At 50.2% G+C, this 14,247-nt stretch overlaps 7 protein-coding genes across 7 annotated transcripts; 3 read left to right on the top strand and 4 right to left on the bottom strand.

Moving 5' to 3' along the window:
• Positions 1 to 523: 523 nt before the first annotated feature.
• N7515_001790 (tRNA-ribosyltransferase family protein) lies at positions 524 to 2,239 on the top strand (the record flags this gene model as incomplete). The annotated part of the gene is made up of 8 exons (XM_056662534.1): positions 524 to 673; positions 747 to 997; positions 1,057 to 1,140; positions 1,196 to 1,516; positions 1,573 to 1,630; positions 1,681 to 1,758; positions 1,809 to 1,996; positions 2,047 to 2,239. The coding sequence occupies 8 exons, from the start codon at positions 524 to 526 to the stop codon at positions 2,237 to 2,239; spliced, it is 1,323 nt and encodes a 440-aa protein (XP_056524647.1).
• A 499-nt stretch (positions 2,240 to 2,738) lies between these two features.
• Positions 2,739 to 3,749, top strand: N7515_001789 (thymidylate synthase; the record flags this gene model as incomplete). The annotated part of the gene is made up of 1 exon (XM_056662533.1): positions 2,739 to 3,749. One exon carries the CDS (start codon positions 2,739 to 2,741, stop codon positions 3,747 to 3,749), a length of 1,011 nt encoding a protein of 336 aa, XP_056524646.1.
• Positions 3,750 to 3,961: 212 nt separating this feature from the next.
• On the bottom strand, positions 3,962 to 4,909 carry N7515_001788 (AN1-type zinc finger protein; the record flags this gene model as incomplete). Its single annotated transcript, XM_056662532.1, has 1 exon — positions 3,962 to 4,909. One exon carries the CDS (start codon positions 4,907 to 4,909, stop codon positions 3,962 to 3,964), a length of 948 nt encoding a protein of 315 aa, XP_056524645.1.
• Positions 4,910 to 7,472: 2,563 nt separating this feature from the next.
• On the top strand, positions 7,473 to 8,504 carry N7515_001787 (uncharacterized protein; the record flags this gene model as incomplete). Its single annotated transcript, XM_056662531.1, has 2 exons — positions 7,473 to 7,615; positions 7,673 to 8,504. 2 exons carry the CDS (start codon positions 7,473 to 7,475, stop codon positions 8,502 to 8,504), a joined length of 975 nt encoding a protein of 324 aa, XP_056524644.1.
• Positions 8,505 to 9,357: 853 nt separating this feature from the next.
• N7515_001786 (uncharacterized protein) lies at positions 9,358 to 10,323 on the bottom strand (the record flags this gene model as incomplete). The annotated part of the gene is made up of 1 exon (XM_056662530.1): positions 9,358 to 10,323. One exon carries the CDS (start codon positions 10,321 to 10,323, stop codon positions 9,358 to 9,360), a length of 966 nt encoding a protein of 321 aa, XP_056524643.1.
• A 502-nt stretch (positions 10,324 to 10,825) lies between these two features.
• On the bottom strand, positions 10,826 to 11,974 carry N7515_001785 (Aldo/keto reductase; the record flags this gene model as incomplete). Its single annotated transcript, XM_056662529.1, has 3 exons — positions 10,826 to 10,865; positions 10,923 to 11,462; positions 11,535 to 11,974. The coding sequence occupies 3 exons, from the start codon at positions 11,972 to 11,974 to the stop codon at positions 10,826 to 10,828; spliced, it is 1,020 nt and encodes a 339-aa protein (XP_056524642.1).
• A 594-nt stretch (positions 11,975 to 12,568) lies between these two features.
• N7515_001784 (TFIIH/NER complex subunit TFB2) lies at positions 12,569 to 14,120 on the bottom strand (the record flags this gene model as incomplete). The annotated part of the gene is made up of 3 exons (XM_056662528.1): positions 12,569 to 13,799; positions 13,856 to 13,943; positions 13,997 to 14,120. The coding sequence occupies 3 exons, from the start codon at positions 14,118 to 14,120 to the stop codon at positions 12,569 to 12,571; spliced, it is 1,443 nt and encodes a 480-aa protein (XP_056524641.1).
• Between the last annotated feature and the right edge of the window lie 127 nt (positions 14,121 to 14,247).

Genomic DNA, 14,247 nt, shown 5'->3' with positions numbered 1-14,247 from the left:
ATTGCTGCAGAACTTAGAAGAATGCTTCGTATGACTTTAACCGGATTTTGGTTATTGTCTTCACGGACCCCTGAATTGGGGTTTCCCCGGATTTGGGCCCACATCGAGATGTCAGAGATTTCTGGAGTTGAACTTGAAGTTTGGAACATATTGAGAAATTGAACCTCGCGAGAATTGGCACAAACATTGTCAAAGCATTTGGATTCTTGGAGTTGGAAAGTAATAGCACGGTAGATTGAGCTTGTTGGACCTTGTAGGGGCGTGATTGGATGTCTAACACGAGTTGGGCAATTGAGGAAACTGAATTGGAAAAGCTATAACATTTACCTTAACCAGAACATTCATATTAGCAATCATTCCATTTCCGAATGAATTTAATTCCTGACTTCAAGTTTGTTGTCTTACTGTTGTGTTCAAGTACTCCGCGTACCAGATAAAGACCATCCAATGCAAACCAAGCAAACAGCTTATCAGATAAATCGTTCCTGATCGCATCGCAAACACTGCACCACCACCCCTCCTCATGCTATGCCATCGGCTTTTAGCTAGACACCCTACTAGACTATTTTCAACGGCCCTGTCCGTATCAATTGCAACAATGTCAACTACTGCTGCCCCTCCCCTGAAAAAAATGCCCTCCGCATTAACCTTTGATCGTCACGCCAAATGCTCGGTACGTCCTGGTGGCTTGACAGCAGTTCCAAGACCCACAGTACCTATATCTAACTATATAACGCTATGAATAGACAACCAAGGCCCGCGCATGTACCCTTCACCTACCACATGGCTCAGTCCCTCTGCCGATCTTCATGCCCGTCGCGACACAGGCGTCTCTCAAGGGCCTGACATACGACCAACTGCGAGAGACGGGATGCATGTTGTGCTTGAATAATACATACCACTTAGGGCTGAAGCCCGGTCAAGCGGTACTGGATGCTGTGGGTGGGGCGCATAAGTTGCAGGGCTGGGATCGGAATCTCTTGACGGATAGTGGGGGGTGAGATATGCTACCCCCTGTTGATGATCATTTACTGACCGGGTATGGTGTTGCTTAAGTTTCCAAATGGTGTCGCTTCTGCAATTGGCGACTGTCACAGAAGAAGGCGTGCGCTTCCTCAGCCCGCACGATGGCACGCCAATGTAGGTGATCCCCGCTCTAGATTGCGGGATATATGAATGGCTGACTTTTTACCAGGCTATTGACCCCCGAACACTCTATCTCTCTTCAAAATTCTATTGGATCTGATATTATCATGCAATTGGACGATGTGATTGCTACCACTTCGCCGGATCATGCTCGCATCAAGGAAGCCACGGACCGCTCTATTCGATGGCTAGATCGGTGTATTGCGGAGCACAAATATCCTGAGCGACAAAATCTTTTCTGTATCATCCAGGGCGGTTTGGACTTAGAATTGCGAAAACAGTGTTGTGAGGAGATGGTAGCGCGAGATACCCCAGGAATTGCCATTGGTGGTTTATCCGGTGGTGAGGCGAAGGAGGAATTCTGCAAAGTGTATGTCCCTCGCCGCATCTATGAAACCAAGACCGCATGGACTGACCAAACCAAAGAGTGGATACATGCACTGAAATCCTCCCAGAACATAAACCCAGATACGTCATGGGCGTGGTACGTTATGTTAGAACGATCGATTTGCATTGGCTAATCGCGGATATTAGGGTTATCCCGAGGATATTGTTGTAGCGGTGGCTCTCGGTGCAGACATGTTCGATTGTGTCTGGCCGACGCGCACAGCGGTAAGGCCCAACAGACCCTCATATCTGGTTCCCTTGCTGACATCGACTAGCGCTTTGGCGATGCTATTGTCTCTTCTGGTACCCTGAAATTGAGCCATAAATCATACGCCGATGATTTCAGTCCCGTCGAGGAAGGCTGCCAGTGCGTTTGCTGCCGTCCAACTGACCAAGGTGGTCTTGGACTCACTCGAGCATACATGCACCATATCACAGCAAAAGAGACTGTCGGCGCTCACCTGTAAGTGTGAATGGCCACTATGACCTAGTCCCTTGCTAACATCTCTACAGTCTAACCATTCATAATGTTCATTACATGTTGACATTGATGGGCAAGATCCGACAGGCTATTATCGATGATCAATATCCTGCTTTCCTTCGCAAGTTCTTCTCCGATATCTATGGAGGTGATCGATCCAAGTTCCCCGCGTGGGCAGTGGGGGCTTTGCGGGGAGTTGGAGTGGACTTGCTGGCTGATTCATAAAGGGAATCGCCAGCGTCAGCCCGGTGAAGACTGAAGAGTGCCTTGATGATGAGATGTGCATTTCAGCGGTGGCAGTTTGCATGAACATACATTAGTGCTTTGCATCACCCTCTTATAGAAAACGACGCGAGTCTTAATATCGAGAAACAATTCTCCGGAGCTCTTTAGCTTATCTCGAGATTTTTCCAAAATTAACATGCGTCTGATTGACGATTGTAGCTTTTCGAGCAATCCCATAAACTATAAAGATTAAAGTGACCAATATACAGAAGAATCATCTTCGTCTCAACACGTCAACCTCCAAATATTGCGCGAGAATCTAAATCTACTTCATTGGGGGAGATGTAAATTGTAATCGCACGCACGTGATCACGTGTCGCGTTCGACGCGATCCGCCGATTTTCAAGACCACCTCACATCCGCTTTACACTTCGGTCTCTATACCCCATGATCACAGCATCATAGCATTCATTTCTCTGTTCATAACTCCTCCTCCATCATGACTAAAGATCAAATCCCCACAGCCCCCGCGGCACCCTCGCCGCCACACAACCCTCATCACGAAGAACACCAATACCTCAACCTGATCCGCGAAATTCTCTCAGAAGGCGAGAATAGACCCGACCGCACCGGCACGGGAACACGCTCAATCTTTGCACCACCGCAACTGCGCTTCTCCCTCTCCAAGCCCAACCCAGCAGGCGGCGACCCAATCCCCATCCTACCGCTGCTCACCACAAAGCGAGTTTTCCTCCGCGCCGTGCTCGCCGAACTCCTCTGGTTCATTTCCGGCTGCACCTCCTCGCTGCCGCTATCCAAGGCCGGGATCAAAATCTGGGACGGAAACGGCAGCCGCGAGTTCCTCGACAAGTCCGGTCTCGGCCACCGCGAAGAAGGCGACCTAGGTCCCGTGTACGGATTCCAGTGGCGACACTTTGGCGCCGAGTATGTCGATGCGAAAACAGATTACACGGGTCAGGGCGTCGACCAGCTTAAGGAGGTCGTGCACAAGCTCATTCACAACCCCTTTGATCGCCGCATTATCATGAGCGCCTGGAACCCCGCTGATCTGAAGAAGATGGCGCTGCCGCCGTGCCATATGTTCGCGCAGTTTTATGTCTCGTTCCCGCCGGGTATGAAGCTCGATGAGAAGACTGGTCGTCCGTCGGAGAAGGGGACTCTGTCCTGTGTGCTGTACCAGAGATCCTGTGATATGGGTCTTGGTGTGCCTTTTAACATTGCTTCTTATGCTCTCCTTACTCATATTCTTGCCCATGCTGCGGATCTGCATCCTGGTCGTCTGATCCACACTATGGGCGATGCGCATGTTTATCTTGACCATGTTGATGCGCTTCAAGAGCAGCTTGTGAGGGAACCGACGGCGTTCCCTGAGCTGCGTATCAAGCGTGATGATCGGGGTAGCGCGGTTGTCGATGGCTGGAAGGAGGATGAGTTTGAGGTCATTGGATATAACCCTCACAAGATCATCAAGATGAAGATGAGTGTTTAGATTGCAGGTTGACGGGCACTATCGTGTTATGATGTTTATATGATACCAATTATTGTGTTATGCCACAGGCTACATAGGCGAAATTCACGATAATGAATGGGCAGTGAGCGAAACCCCGAGTCCGCTTGTACAGCGGTATGTCAAGGCATGCTCCGGGTGTATCATGGTATGCAAAACGAAAAGCAAGAAAAGCAAGAAAACAGAGAAAGTGCCTATGAATGCCCAAGAACAGCACCAGCACCCCGTAACAAAACCAGAGTATCACCCTGTTTCACCTTCCCGCCCCCAATAGACTCCGAGAACTCAAGGAACGCCCCAGACTCAACATGAAAGATCCTCAACTTAGCATCCTCCCCATCAACCCGATTATTTAGATTCTGCACCCTCAACCTCTTCGCCACATCGTCAAGCACCCTCCCAACCTTCCACCTCTCATCAAACCAGAAATCCCCCGCCGGCGGCTCCGCAGCCTTCGTCTCCACCGTCCCAACAACATGTAAATAAACCCTCTTCTCAACCGGCACTCCCGCATCCCCCTTCGCAGCCCTCTTAATCGCATTAACCGCCAGCACCCTTGCAGCAGGACTATTAGCCTTCGGCTTCAACTTCGGCAACGTCAACAACCCCGCACCAGCCACAGCCTGCTGCTTATCTTTCCCCCAAGTGCGCACGCGCGCAAACATAGACTTGATACTCTCATTTCCCGCCGTAGCGGACCCCCTCGCAGCAGGCGGGGTGATCTTGGCGCAGTCGTGTTCCTCGCGCAGCCGGTGTTTGAGACAGTACTGGCGCGTACATTGGGGGCAGCGGACGGCGGGATCTTTGAGGGTGTTGATGAGGGTTTTGCACTGGGTGTGGGCGCATTGGTCTGTGTTGTAGATGGAGGGTTTTTGAGGGGGTTTGTTTTCGGTGCTGACGGGGCCGGCGCGGCGACGGGCCCATTCGCCGGCGCGCGGACAGTGGTGGGCTGTTTCCGTGCGGTGGTCGAGGCAGTAGGTGCTTTTGCAGGATTCGCAGCGGAAGGGGAGGAAGTCGAGTTGGCCGCAGTATTCGTATTGGCAGTGGCGGCCTATGCTTTCCAGGTCTGTGTCGGCCATTTGGGTGAAGGTTGTGTTTTGTTCGGCTGGGCTGCGCCCTTTGGAGATTGTTATTGGGGGCATGGTTGCGGTGGTTTCTGATTTAAGGTCGGGGGTTTACACTGGGTAGGGAGTGTAGGGTAAATAATGGCGTACTCTGTACGGAGTAGAGTCGGGTGCCTGGGAGGCGCTGCTGCCACTGCTATGTGACTAATGCGGAGTCGGGATCGGGAAGCTTCTGGGCTTATCTAAAGGCGGAGATATCGGGGTTAGTCCCATTTGGAGGAGTATCGACTTGGGAGGCAAATGGCGTTCGGTTATCAATCTTCGATGCTTCTTACAACATCACAGGTTGATATCATTCCGAATCATCTTGGAAATGTTTTACAGACGCTTTGCATCTAAACCTCAAGGCAATGAGTTCCAAGGAACTTCTGAGGAACTACCACATCTCAAGACTGCATTGCCTTGTCCATGGTTTCTTACCCATCTACGGGCTTCAGTTGGATACCGACTCAGTTTTGCTATAGAAATCAGTATGTGATTTAGTCTCATACTTACTTAATACTCACTCTTTCTAGAGGTCTTTCTACTAGTTCTATAGTTCTATAAAGGCCGGCTGCTGGAGTGCCCTAATCTGGTCCGACGAAACTGACGAAATTCATAGGGCTGAAGGAACACTCCCTCAACTGTTGTTTACTGTAGAATGCAATCATGTCAAATTATCATCCGACATCAGACTGGTTGCTCCAACCTTGGAATTGAACCTCTTACTAAAAGGAATCCACGCTGGCTATGACTCAAGTGCAATGACACATCAGAACCCCGCGATGTCGGTGTCCTCCAAGTGGGCTGGATCCACCACTTGGTGCCCACTGCCCAGTCAATACGGATAATGCCCGAATGTTGGCCACATTATGCACACCGAGAATAGCTTGGGTCATAGTACAACTGTACAAGTAGTGTGGGTGTCCCCTTGCCAGTTGCCTGGCAGCGCTAGTCGTGTTTAGCATCTTTTTGGTCGGTCAGCTTCACCACCCGCTTACACATGCTTAAATAGTAAGGGCCCAGGAAACTAGAACGCGCTTTCTTTCCTCCTGCATATACGCGTCTCTATCATGGATTCATGCGATCTGCTTCTAGAAGAGGTCGAAGAGCCTCTATTGCATAGCTCTTCTATCGCCCCTTCCAGTCCTTCAGTGCTTCTCTATCTCCCCCTTCTCCTATCGCTAAGAAGCCCAAGAAGAAAGAAACGAAGCCAGATCTGGGGCAGGTACTTCGTGAGGTACTAGATTAAAAAGCCTCACTGCTACAAAGCCTGGCAGTGTTGTTATCCTGCCATGCGATACGTAGCCCAGAATCAATATCAGAGTCAACACTTGCAGCAGTTGCATACAGCGTTTCTGTGTTATGTATCGCATGGCAGGATAATAACACTGTCGGGCTTTGTAGCAGTTGTAGAAGTTGCGTACAAGGTATTCCATGGCTGAGGCTTTCTAATCGAGTAAAATTAGAAGTGCGAAGTGTTAGATGAGGTGAACGTTCACGTCATTTGCGGCAGAAAAGAAACACTAAACACAACTAGCGTTGCCAGGCAAGGAGATACTAGAGTAGTAGTTACTGTGACCTGTGTACAGCCTGGGTTTGGATTCTTTGGAGATCGCAGTATCAAGGACTCAAGATTACTTCACAATCTTAGCCTCTTAGCCTCTTAGGCAAGTAGTAAAAGGAAAGCATACACACAGAAACAATAGCCTTGGGAGGGTTGGTCATTGTGCCTCTCTTGGTCCCACTCATTGGAGAAAGAAAGGCGAAGCTTTTGTGGTGACTGGTCAGTGCCTAGTGGTTCTTTGTCTAGATTGCTGGGTTGCAGATCGTAGAATTGGAGAATAACCCATTAACCCCGCTATTTCTATGGACTCGTTTGTTTCGGGTACTGTTTCCTCAATATGTGCTTCTTACGATAAGGAGTACCTCTCGTGCCTGATTATTTACCCAATGTGGGAAGGCCAAGCGCAACCCCACATAAAGCGGTGAAAGTCACTAACTTCGTCAACCAGATAGAAGAACAGGTGACAGTAATGTTGAGGGGAATCGGGGAAATGCGGGGAGACAGCAATTCCTTACAGCAATATTCTCGTATGGTTTTATGTTGATCTTCTAGAACTCCCCTAAAAATAAGGTCGATTAGGACGGCGACCAGACCAATCACCGGCCCGCATACAACACCGGCGGCCGGCCCGGTCAGGATTGTTATTGGCTCGCTTGGCCGAGGGTTCGAGCTGGCGATCTATAACTTTCAAGTTGATGAGCTTGATCTTCGATAAGATGCTCTTACACTATTCATTGTAACCTATATTTACTTTCTCTCTCATTCTCTTTCCCACTCACCCTCTCTTACCCCTACTTTCATTGCTCATCTCAAGCCCTAACTCCTCCTATCAAGGTTGATCCACAGTAAGTGGTCTCACAATGAAGTACCCCCGCGGTGGATTTTATTGAATTTAACAAGTTCTTTTTCAGTATTACGACATTGTTGAAACCTTGCTATCTTTCTATATCACAAAACCAGCAGATTGCTAGGTGATCACGAACAGATGACGAGAGCATTGTTCGTTTGAACGCAACATAAGATACACCCATAAATATGACCCAGAAGGTCCAGGACCAGGCTCTGCCATTCGGTATTCACTACACCAAGAGTCGGATGGCAGAGCTGCTGGCAGCCGATGTAGTGATTGCTGCAGGTTCAGCATCATTGATCACGCCAGCCGTCATGATCTTCGACAGGTAATTCAGTCTCGAGTCTCGACTTCTATCAGCAATGCTAACTCAAGGCCCATTCAGACTCGTCGTCGAGAAATCATTCTACAACCAACCACTCTTCCCAGCATTCCGCCGCCACCTCTGGCTCTCCATCACACAACCACATACTTTCTTAACATCCCGACCAAGTCTCCTCGTCTGGTCCCTCTACACGGCAACCTTTGCAACGGCCAATGCCTCGGAAACCATCTTGAGCAAATGGTACCCACACATCGACCACGCCATCGCAGGCATGACCACCTTCGCTTCCACATTCATCGTCAATTCCTCCGTGGGAATCTGGAAAGACGTGAAATTCGCCCAACTCTTCGGCCACAGCAATACCTCTACACCAGCACCACCTCCCCCAACCACCGCAACCACAGCTACCACCAACACCACCAACGCCAACACCAACACAACTACAACCACAACAGACACAACAAATAAACCCACCAAAACAGCCCGCTCCTTCGGCCGCACCCGAATCCCAGTATCAACCTACTCCGCCTTCCTCATCCGCGACGCACTCACAATCTTCGGCTCCTTCAGCCTCCCCGCCATGGTCTCCGCCTCAATCCCAGACTCGATCGCCTCCCAAGAATACAGCAAGATCCTGATCGCCCAACTGGCCATCCCAGCCTCAATCCAGCTAATCAGTACCCCGATCCACCTCCTCGGCTTGGACCTGTACAACAGGCCGCAGGTGATGACTTCCAAAGACCGCATCAGCCGTGTCAGTCGCGACTGGATTGGCGCGTCGCTGCTACGTATGTGCAGGATTATTCCTGCCTTTGGGATTGGCGGGTTTGTCAATACGGAGGGGCGGAACTATCTGCATGAGGGGCTTGATGGAAGACGGAAGGGGTCTTGATTGATTTACCTGTGGAAAAAAATATAAAAAATCATATAAACATTTGAAAGTATATACATGAGATTAGCATACAGATACAGATACAGTACATAGATGCATATTATACCCTCAGTTTCTTTTGTTCACATTTCTACTGTCTCTTGTGTGTGTGCTTATCGTGCCCTATCCCTATCGCTGGCCCCACCTCCCGAGACCGGGCCGGTTGTAGGCGCTCCGGGGCCGAGGAAGAACTGATTCGGGATTTTTATTCTATTTTTCTTTGCTTTTTGTTGAAGACTTTGTGTTCGCTTGAGCCTTGGCCCTTGAGGGATTGGGCAATGACGTGGCTAGGGCTGAGTCTATTATTATCTGGACTGGAGTACAGTACTCCGTAGTACTGTAGTAGATCTTATGGCCATTGCTTGATGTTTCGGCATCCTACGAATTGTAAAATCTTGAGTAGTGTAAATATTGTGTATCGGCATGTCCCAAGATAGGTTCGGAGCGACGGGCCTGTAGCTCTTCGCTTTGTGTTTTTCTATCTGGACGAGGATGATAAGTGGTTCCTCTCGGACTTGGAGCATTGTCATCGTGCGCGAAGTGCATTCCCATTCGACCAGGTCGCCCCTTTCAGACGGTCTAGAATGGGGTATCGATGTTCGCAGCCACGAAAAAGAACGCGGTCACTGATTGCCAGCCAGTGTTGGGTCCGTGGCAGAGTCAAGACCACGGCGACAGCGCGAGCGGACGCATGTTGGTCTGCAGTCCTTTAAATCGGTGGAATCACATCGGGTGATCCTTGCAGTAGCGACGCAAATTGTCGTGGGATAGACCAGTAGGCCTTGGGAGAGAGTTCAACAGTAGCCCAAGACCCTCATCGAATATCCATATCCAAAGCTTCAGACCCAGAAATGCGACCCTTCGCCGAACTCGGCGCCAACGATTCGGGATGATTGAAATCATGCACAGCACGACTGGGATCGACAAAAGAAGGATACTGCCCACCAGCCGTAACAAAGGAAGACGACCTCCACATGTGCTGATGGGCAATATTCACCAACTTCCCCAGCACAGCAATCTCCAACTTCAACTTGACACTATACAGAGTCGCCTTGAGCGTCGTCTGATAGATATAAAAATCCCTAAACTCAATAATCATCAAGGCAATATCCATCAGAATACACGCAACATTGACAGCCAACAACTGCAGTATCGTCTTCCGACTAACATGATCCTGATACAACCTGAGCATGCGATTGGTCTCCCACATATACAAACAAGAGATAATAACCTCCTGCACACAAAACCCGGTCAACTGCAACTTCTCCATAACATCGTACCCGGCAATCGAAGCAGGCGATCTCGAGAAATTAGCCGCATACGTCAACACCGTCGTCGGCACATGCAGCGTGAAAACATTGACGACGATCATCGCCCGCACCAGACGCAGAACGCGCATGTTCTGGATGACCAGATGCAGGCGCGAATACAGCACAAATGACTGACCGGTTACCATTGCCCACCAGCCGATTGTGAGGAGGGTTACCGGGAGCCAGGTGGCGGAGGTCAGGTCGAAGAATTTCATCAGGTAGCCGATCGAGTACGGGTAGATGCCGAGGCTGGCTATCAGCATGCTCCAGAAGTAGGGGCCTTCATAGCGTTTGAAGGTTAGGAAGATGAGCACAATTAGCTCGGCGACGTTGTACCAGGCTACGCCGATGAAGGTCGCGATCGTTATGCGCACGCCGTTGCTGTTGCCCGTGTAGCTGCCCGTGATCCAGTGGCCGGGGCTGGAGTCGCTGAGGGAGGAGTTTCCCTGGAGGTGGTTGTGGGAGGACATGGGCTCATTGGAGTGTTGTGTTGTTCTTTCTGGGGGTGCAGCAGAAAGGAAGAAACACACGGACGGTGATAATATTTTTTTTTTTCTTTTCTTCTTTTTCTTCTTCTTGTCTAGCGCGGGGTTGTCTTTAATGTTAGAGGCTGGTTCGCGCCCTGGCCCTCAAGGGGGCCAAGTGGATCTGAAGCGATCGTCGGTTCTTCTTCTTGGCTCAATTGAGTCCACGCAAATGAAATCACATTTGTACTTCTGCGTGGCCCACTTGCCAGCTGTGTTAGGGGTTAGAGCTTAAGGATACTTGGCTATAATAAGCTCACTTCAGTCAATGTTCAAGCCATTGTGGTCAGCGTTGGCTTTGGCTCGATATCTACTACAGTGAAGGATTCAACTACTGGAAGGAATGCATCCCTGACAACTTTGGGGATATTGGCCACCCAATTCTCTGCGTTCTTGAGTAATATTTGGTTTATATAGAAGACTGCAACTCTTACTCTGCAGCAGCTACCTAAAGAGGCGGAGTTTCACCCATAATGCAATCCATCACCCTAAAAAAAAAACCATTAGCAACACGGACAACCTGCAAGATAGAAAGAGCAACTCACTCAGCGGGATACCGGGTTCCAGGAATCTCAGTCAACTGAATCAACTCCCGAATATCAGACAACTCCTTCTCACTCAACTGAAGGTGAACGGAAGCCGCATTCTCAGCAACACGTTCAATCGACTTAGTCCCAGGAATAGGAATAATATCCGGGCCTTGAGCAAGCAGCCAAGCAATAGCAACTTGGCTAGGGGTACTACCATGGTTCTTTGCCACGTCTTTCAACCCCTGCACCAATTGCAAGATCTTGGGGAAATGTTCCTGGGCAAACTTGGGCATTCCACGACGGAAATCGGTCTCGGGAAGATCATTGAACGATTGAATCTGCCCAGTCAAGATACCCCGGCCAACAGGACTGTACGCAATAACGGCGATGCCGAGCTCACGGCATGTCTTCAAGAGATCGGTCTTGTCGGACTCGATGTCCACCGCGAACGGGCTGTATTCCACCTGGTACGCTGAGATGGGGTGGATGGCATGGGCACGGCGCACAGTCGCTGCTGAACATTCGGATAATCCGAGGTATTTGATCTTGCCTTGACTGTTGATGAAATCAGTCACCACCCCGGGAAAAAAAAATAATAGATGGGATCTGGGGTTATGTATGACTTACTTCTTTAATTCAACCATAGCTTCAATAGTCTTCTCAATAGGCGTCACACCATCAACCCGGTGACAGTAGTAAAGATCAATAGTCTCAACCCCGAGTCTCTTCAAACTCTTCTCGCACGACTCCTTGACATACTCCGGATCAGACCGAACGGTCTGTATACCCACGTTGAAGTCGTACTGGATGGCAAACTTGGATGCTAGGAAGATATCCTTGCGGTTTCCTGACTTCTTGACCCACTCTCCTACTACGTCTTCGCTGTCGGCGTACACGTCTGCTGTATCCCAGAATCGGGCTCCGATTGAGTGGGCGTGCTCGAGGAAAGCGACCTTTTCTTCGAGGGTGCCGGCGTAGCCATAGATGCTGCCGAGACTCATGAGTCCCAGTCCGACTGCGGGGACTTGGGGACCGTTGCGGCCGAGGGTTCGGGTTGGGAGAGACATATTGGAGTTCAATAAGAGGGTGGAAAGATGTGAAGATGGGAGTTATGCGGAATTGATTCAATCAGGGACCAATGGTAACATTTTATACTGCAACGTGCGTCTAGCGTAGGTAACCTTGGAAACAGCTGCAGCCTGCTTAGAGCTTAAATCCGACGCGTCTCTGCTCTTCTTCCTCTTTCCAGCGAAGTGGCCTAACGCGTCAAATTCAATGTGGATCTCTGCGCTCTTGTAGATAATCTGCAGCCAATGAGAATGCATCAAATACAAGTGCACCAATCGGTTTCCCGCTGTTAAAGGTTAACTCCGTGACCCGTCCGAGATCCTCTTTTCGGTATGTGCTCGATCGCCATGGAGATAATCGGAGAAGGATCGAATGCTTATACATCAGGGTAACATCAGGAGTAGAGGGTCTTGCTTTCCCATTGAAAGCCTGGATCATCTAGTCTAGGCGTATTTCACCACTGTATATCGTACAATTTTATATCACAGCACTAAAGCTGCCATGGGTCATGATTTCGTAATTCCAGGATCCCTGCCCTGAAAGAGTGTACCCAAGACTATCCTCCACTATCCAGATTAACCATATGCTACTTCTCACTTAGTTCCAGCTTTTTGACTCCGCAGAAACGCAGCAACCTGCTCGTGCCTCGTGACAAAGAACATCCGCTTTCGATCCGACTTCCAAACCAGCACGCCGATCTCCGCCGCATACTGACAAGGAGCCTGATACTCCGCCAAGCTGGTGAAGTCCTTGAACAAAAAGCCCGCCGTGGCCCGGAGCCGGTCGCGTTCCAGTTGCCACAGACGGATCTGATCTGTGACGGTGGGCGGGAGCACAGAGGCGGGGAGACCCTTGTTGTTGGATTGGGCGGCGCTGTGCTTGCGCAGTTGTGGGTGTGCGTGCGATAACAGGTACGAGATGATTTGCTCGGCTGTAATTCCCATCTCGATGGCTCGACGGACAGACTGTCTGGTGATTTTTCCGGTGACCAAATTCGGGAAGCGGTATTTGAGGTTCGTGAAGAGGGAGATGAGGGAGATTTGAAGAGGTGATGAGGTGTAGGCGTAGAGTCGGTAGTTCGTTTCGATGATGATGAATCCAGAACCGGAGCCACCAGTCGCTCCGGCTGGCCCGGTCAGAGAGCCGGTGACCGGGTTGCTCAGAGCGCTGGAGTCGGAGGTGAGCGTCGTTGCCAGACGCGTGGGGTAGAAGCGCGTCGCGTCGACGTTTTCCTGGTAAACGATGCCAAAGTCGGCAAGGTCCGTGAGTGTGCGAAGTTGGTTGGGTGTCATATGGTCTTTCTCGTAGGACGATCCAAGCTCCAGACTGCTTAGAAGGAACAGGAACGAGAGCACCTCGACGCTATCCATGCCAATGGCCTCGGCGCTCTCGACATACAGAATTAAGATATGCCAGACCTGGGTGTTCACGTCCTGCAGTACAAATCCGAATCCATCCTTGGTGATATCGACGCGGTTCCCTCGGATTTCAACGAGATGTCCCGCTTGGAGGAGTTGTTTGACACCCTTGCTCAAATTGACCATGTCGCGCTGCCCACTCAACGCACTGGTTCCAACCATGTACCCCATAACACCCTCCCACTGTCGTCTAGCGTATTCATCCAACTCGGCGATTGAAACGGGGGCATGTTCAGGGGCTTGCGAGAACACACCAAAAGACTGAGAGTCCTCGGCGCCCATCAGAGCTTGTCGCAGCGAAGCGGCGAAGGGGTTGGTAACCATGTAGGCGCGGACATTTTCGGCTGTGAGGGTCGTAGATAGAATGTGGAGTCGACCCAATATTGAAAGTGCATTATCCCGTTGTCTTGGAGCGCGGTCAGTCGAGTCACGAGCCAAAAAGCAGTCAGATAAGCTACTCACTTCTTGCTCTCCGACTTGACCCAGACTTCCAGATCAGCCGTTGGAAGCGGGTCTTTCAAATAAAGTAAAGCCATCACAAAGCATTTTGCTGTATTCACTGTTAGTGAGATATTTCCTTTCAGCTGGATGAGCTCAATGTACCCAGATCAGGCAGCATGCGCCGGAAGATCGCAAGGGCTGTTGATGGCTGCTGGTATAACTTGTAGAAAGTCGTCCCTGGTAGACCCTCGAGGTACTCCAGAGGACGGGATGTCGCACTCGCCATGGTGAGTTGTGAGAAACCGAATTCTCAAGCAACTGGGGAGAACAAAATAGCAGAAGTGGTTGGTTGGAATATGACGATGGTACGGTGACCCGTGCGGCCACAGAGTGCAGGAAAGCGTAGCTCCGGG

Source organism: Penicillium bovifimosum, assembly GCF_028826915.1.
Source record: "Penicillium bovifimosum strain IBT 22155 chromosome Unknown utg000002l_segment0_segment0, whole genome shotgun sequence".
In the NCBI taxonomy this organism is placed as follows: Eukaryota; Fungi; Ascomycota; class Eurotiomycetes; order Eurotiales; family Aspergillaceae; genus Penicillium; species Penicillium bovifimosum.
The sequence above is the reverse complement of the archived record's forward strand: the minus strand, read 5'-3'. Positions and strand labels throughout refer to the sequence as shown.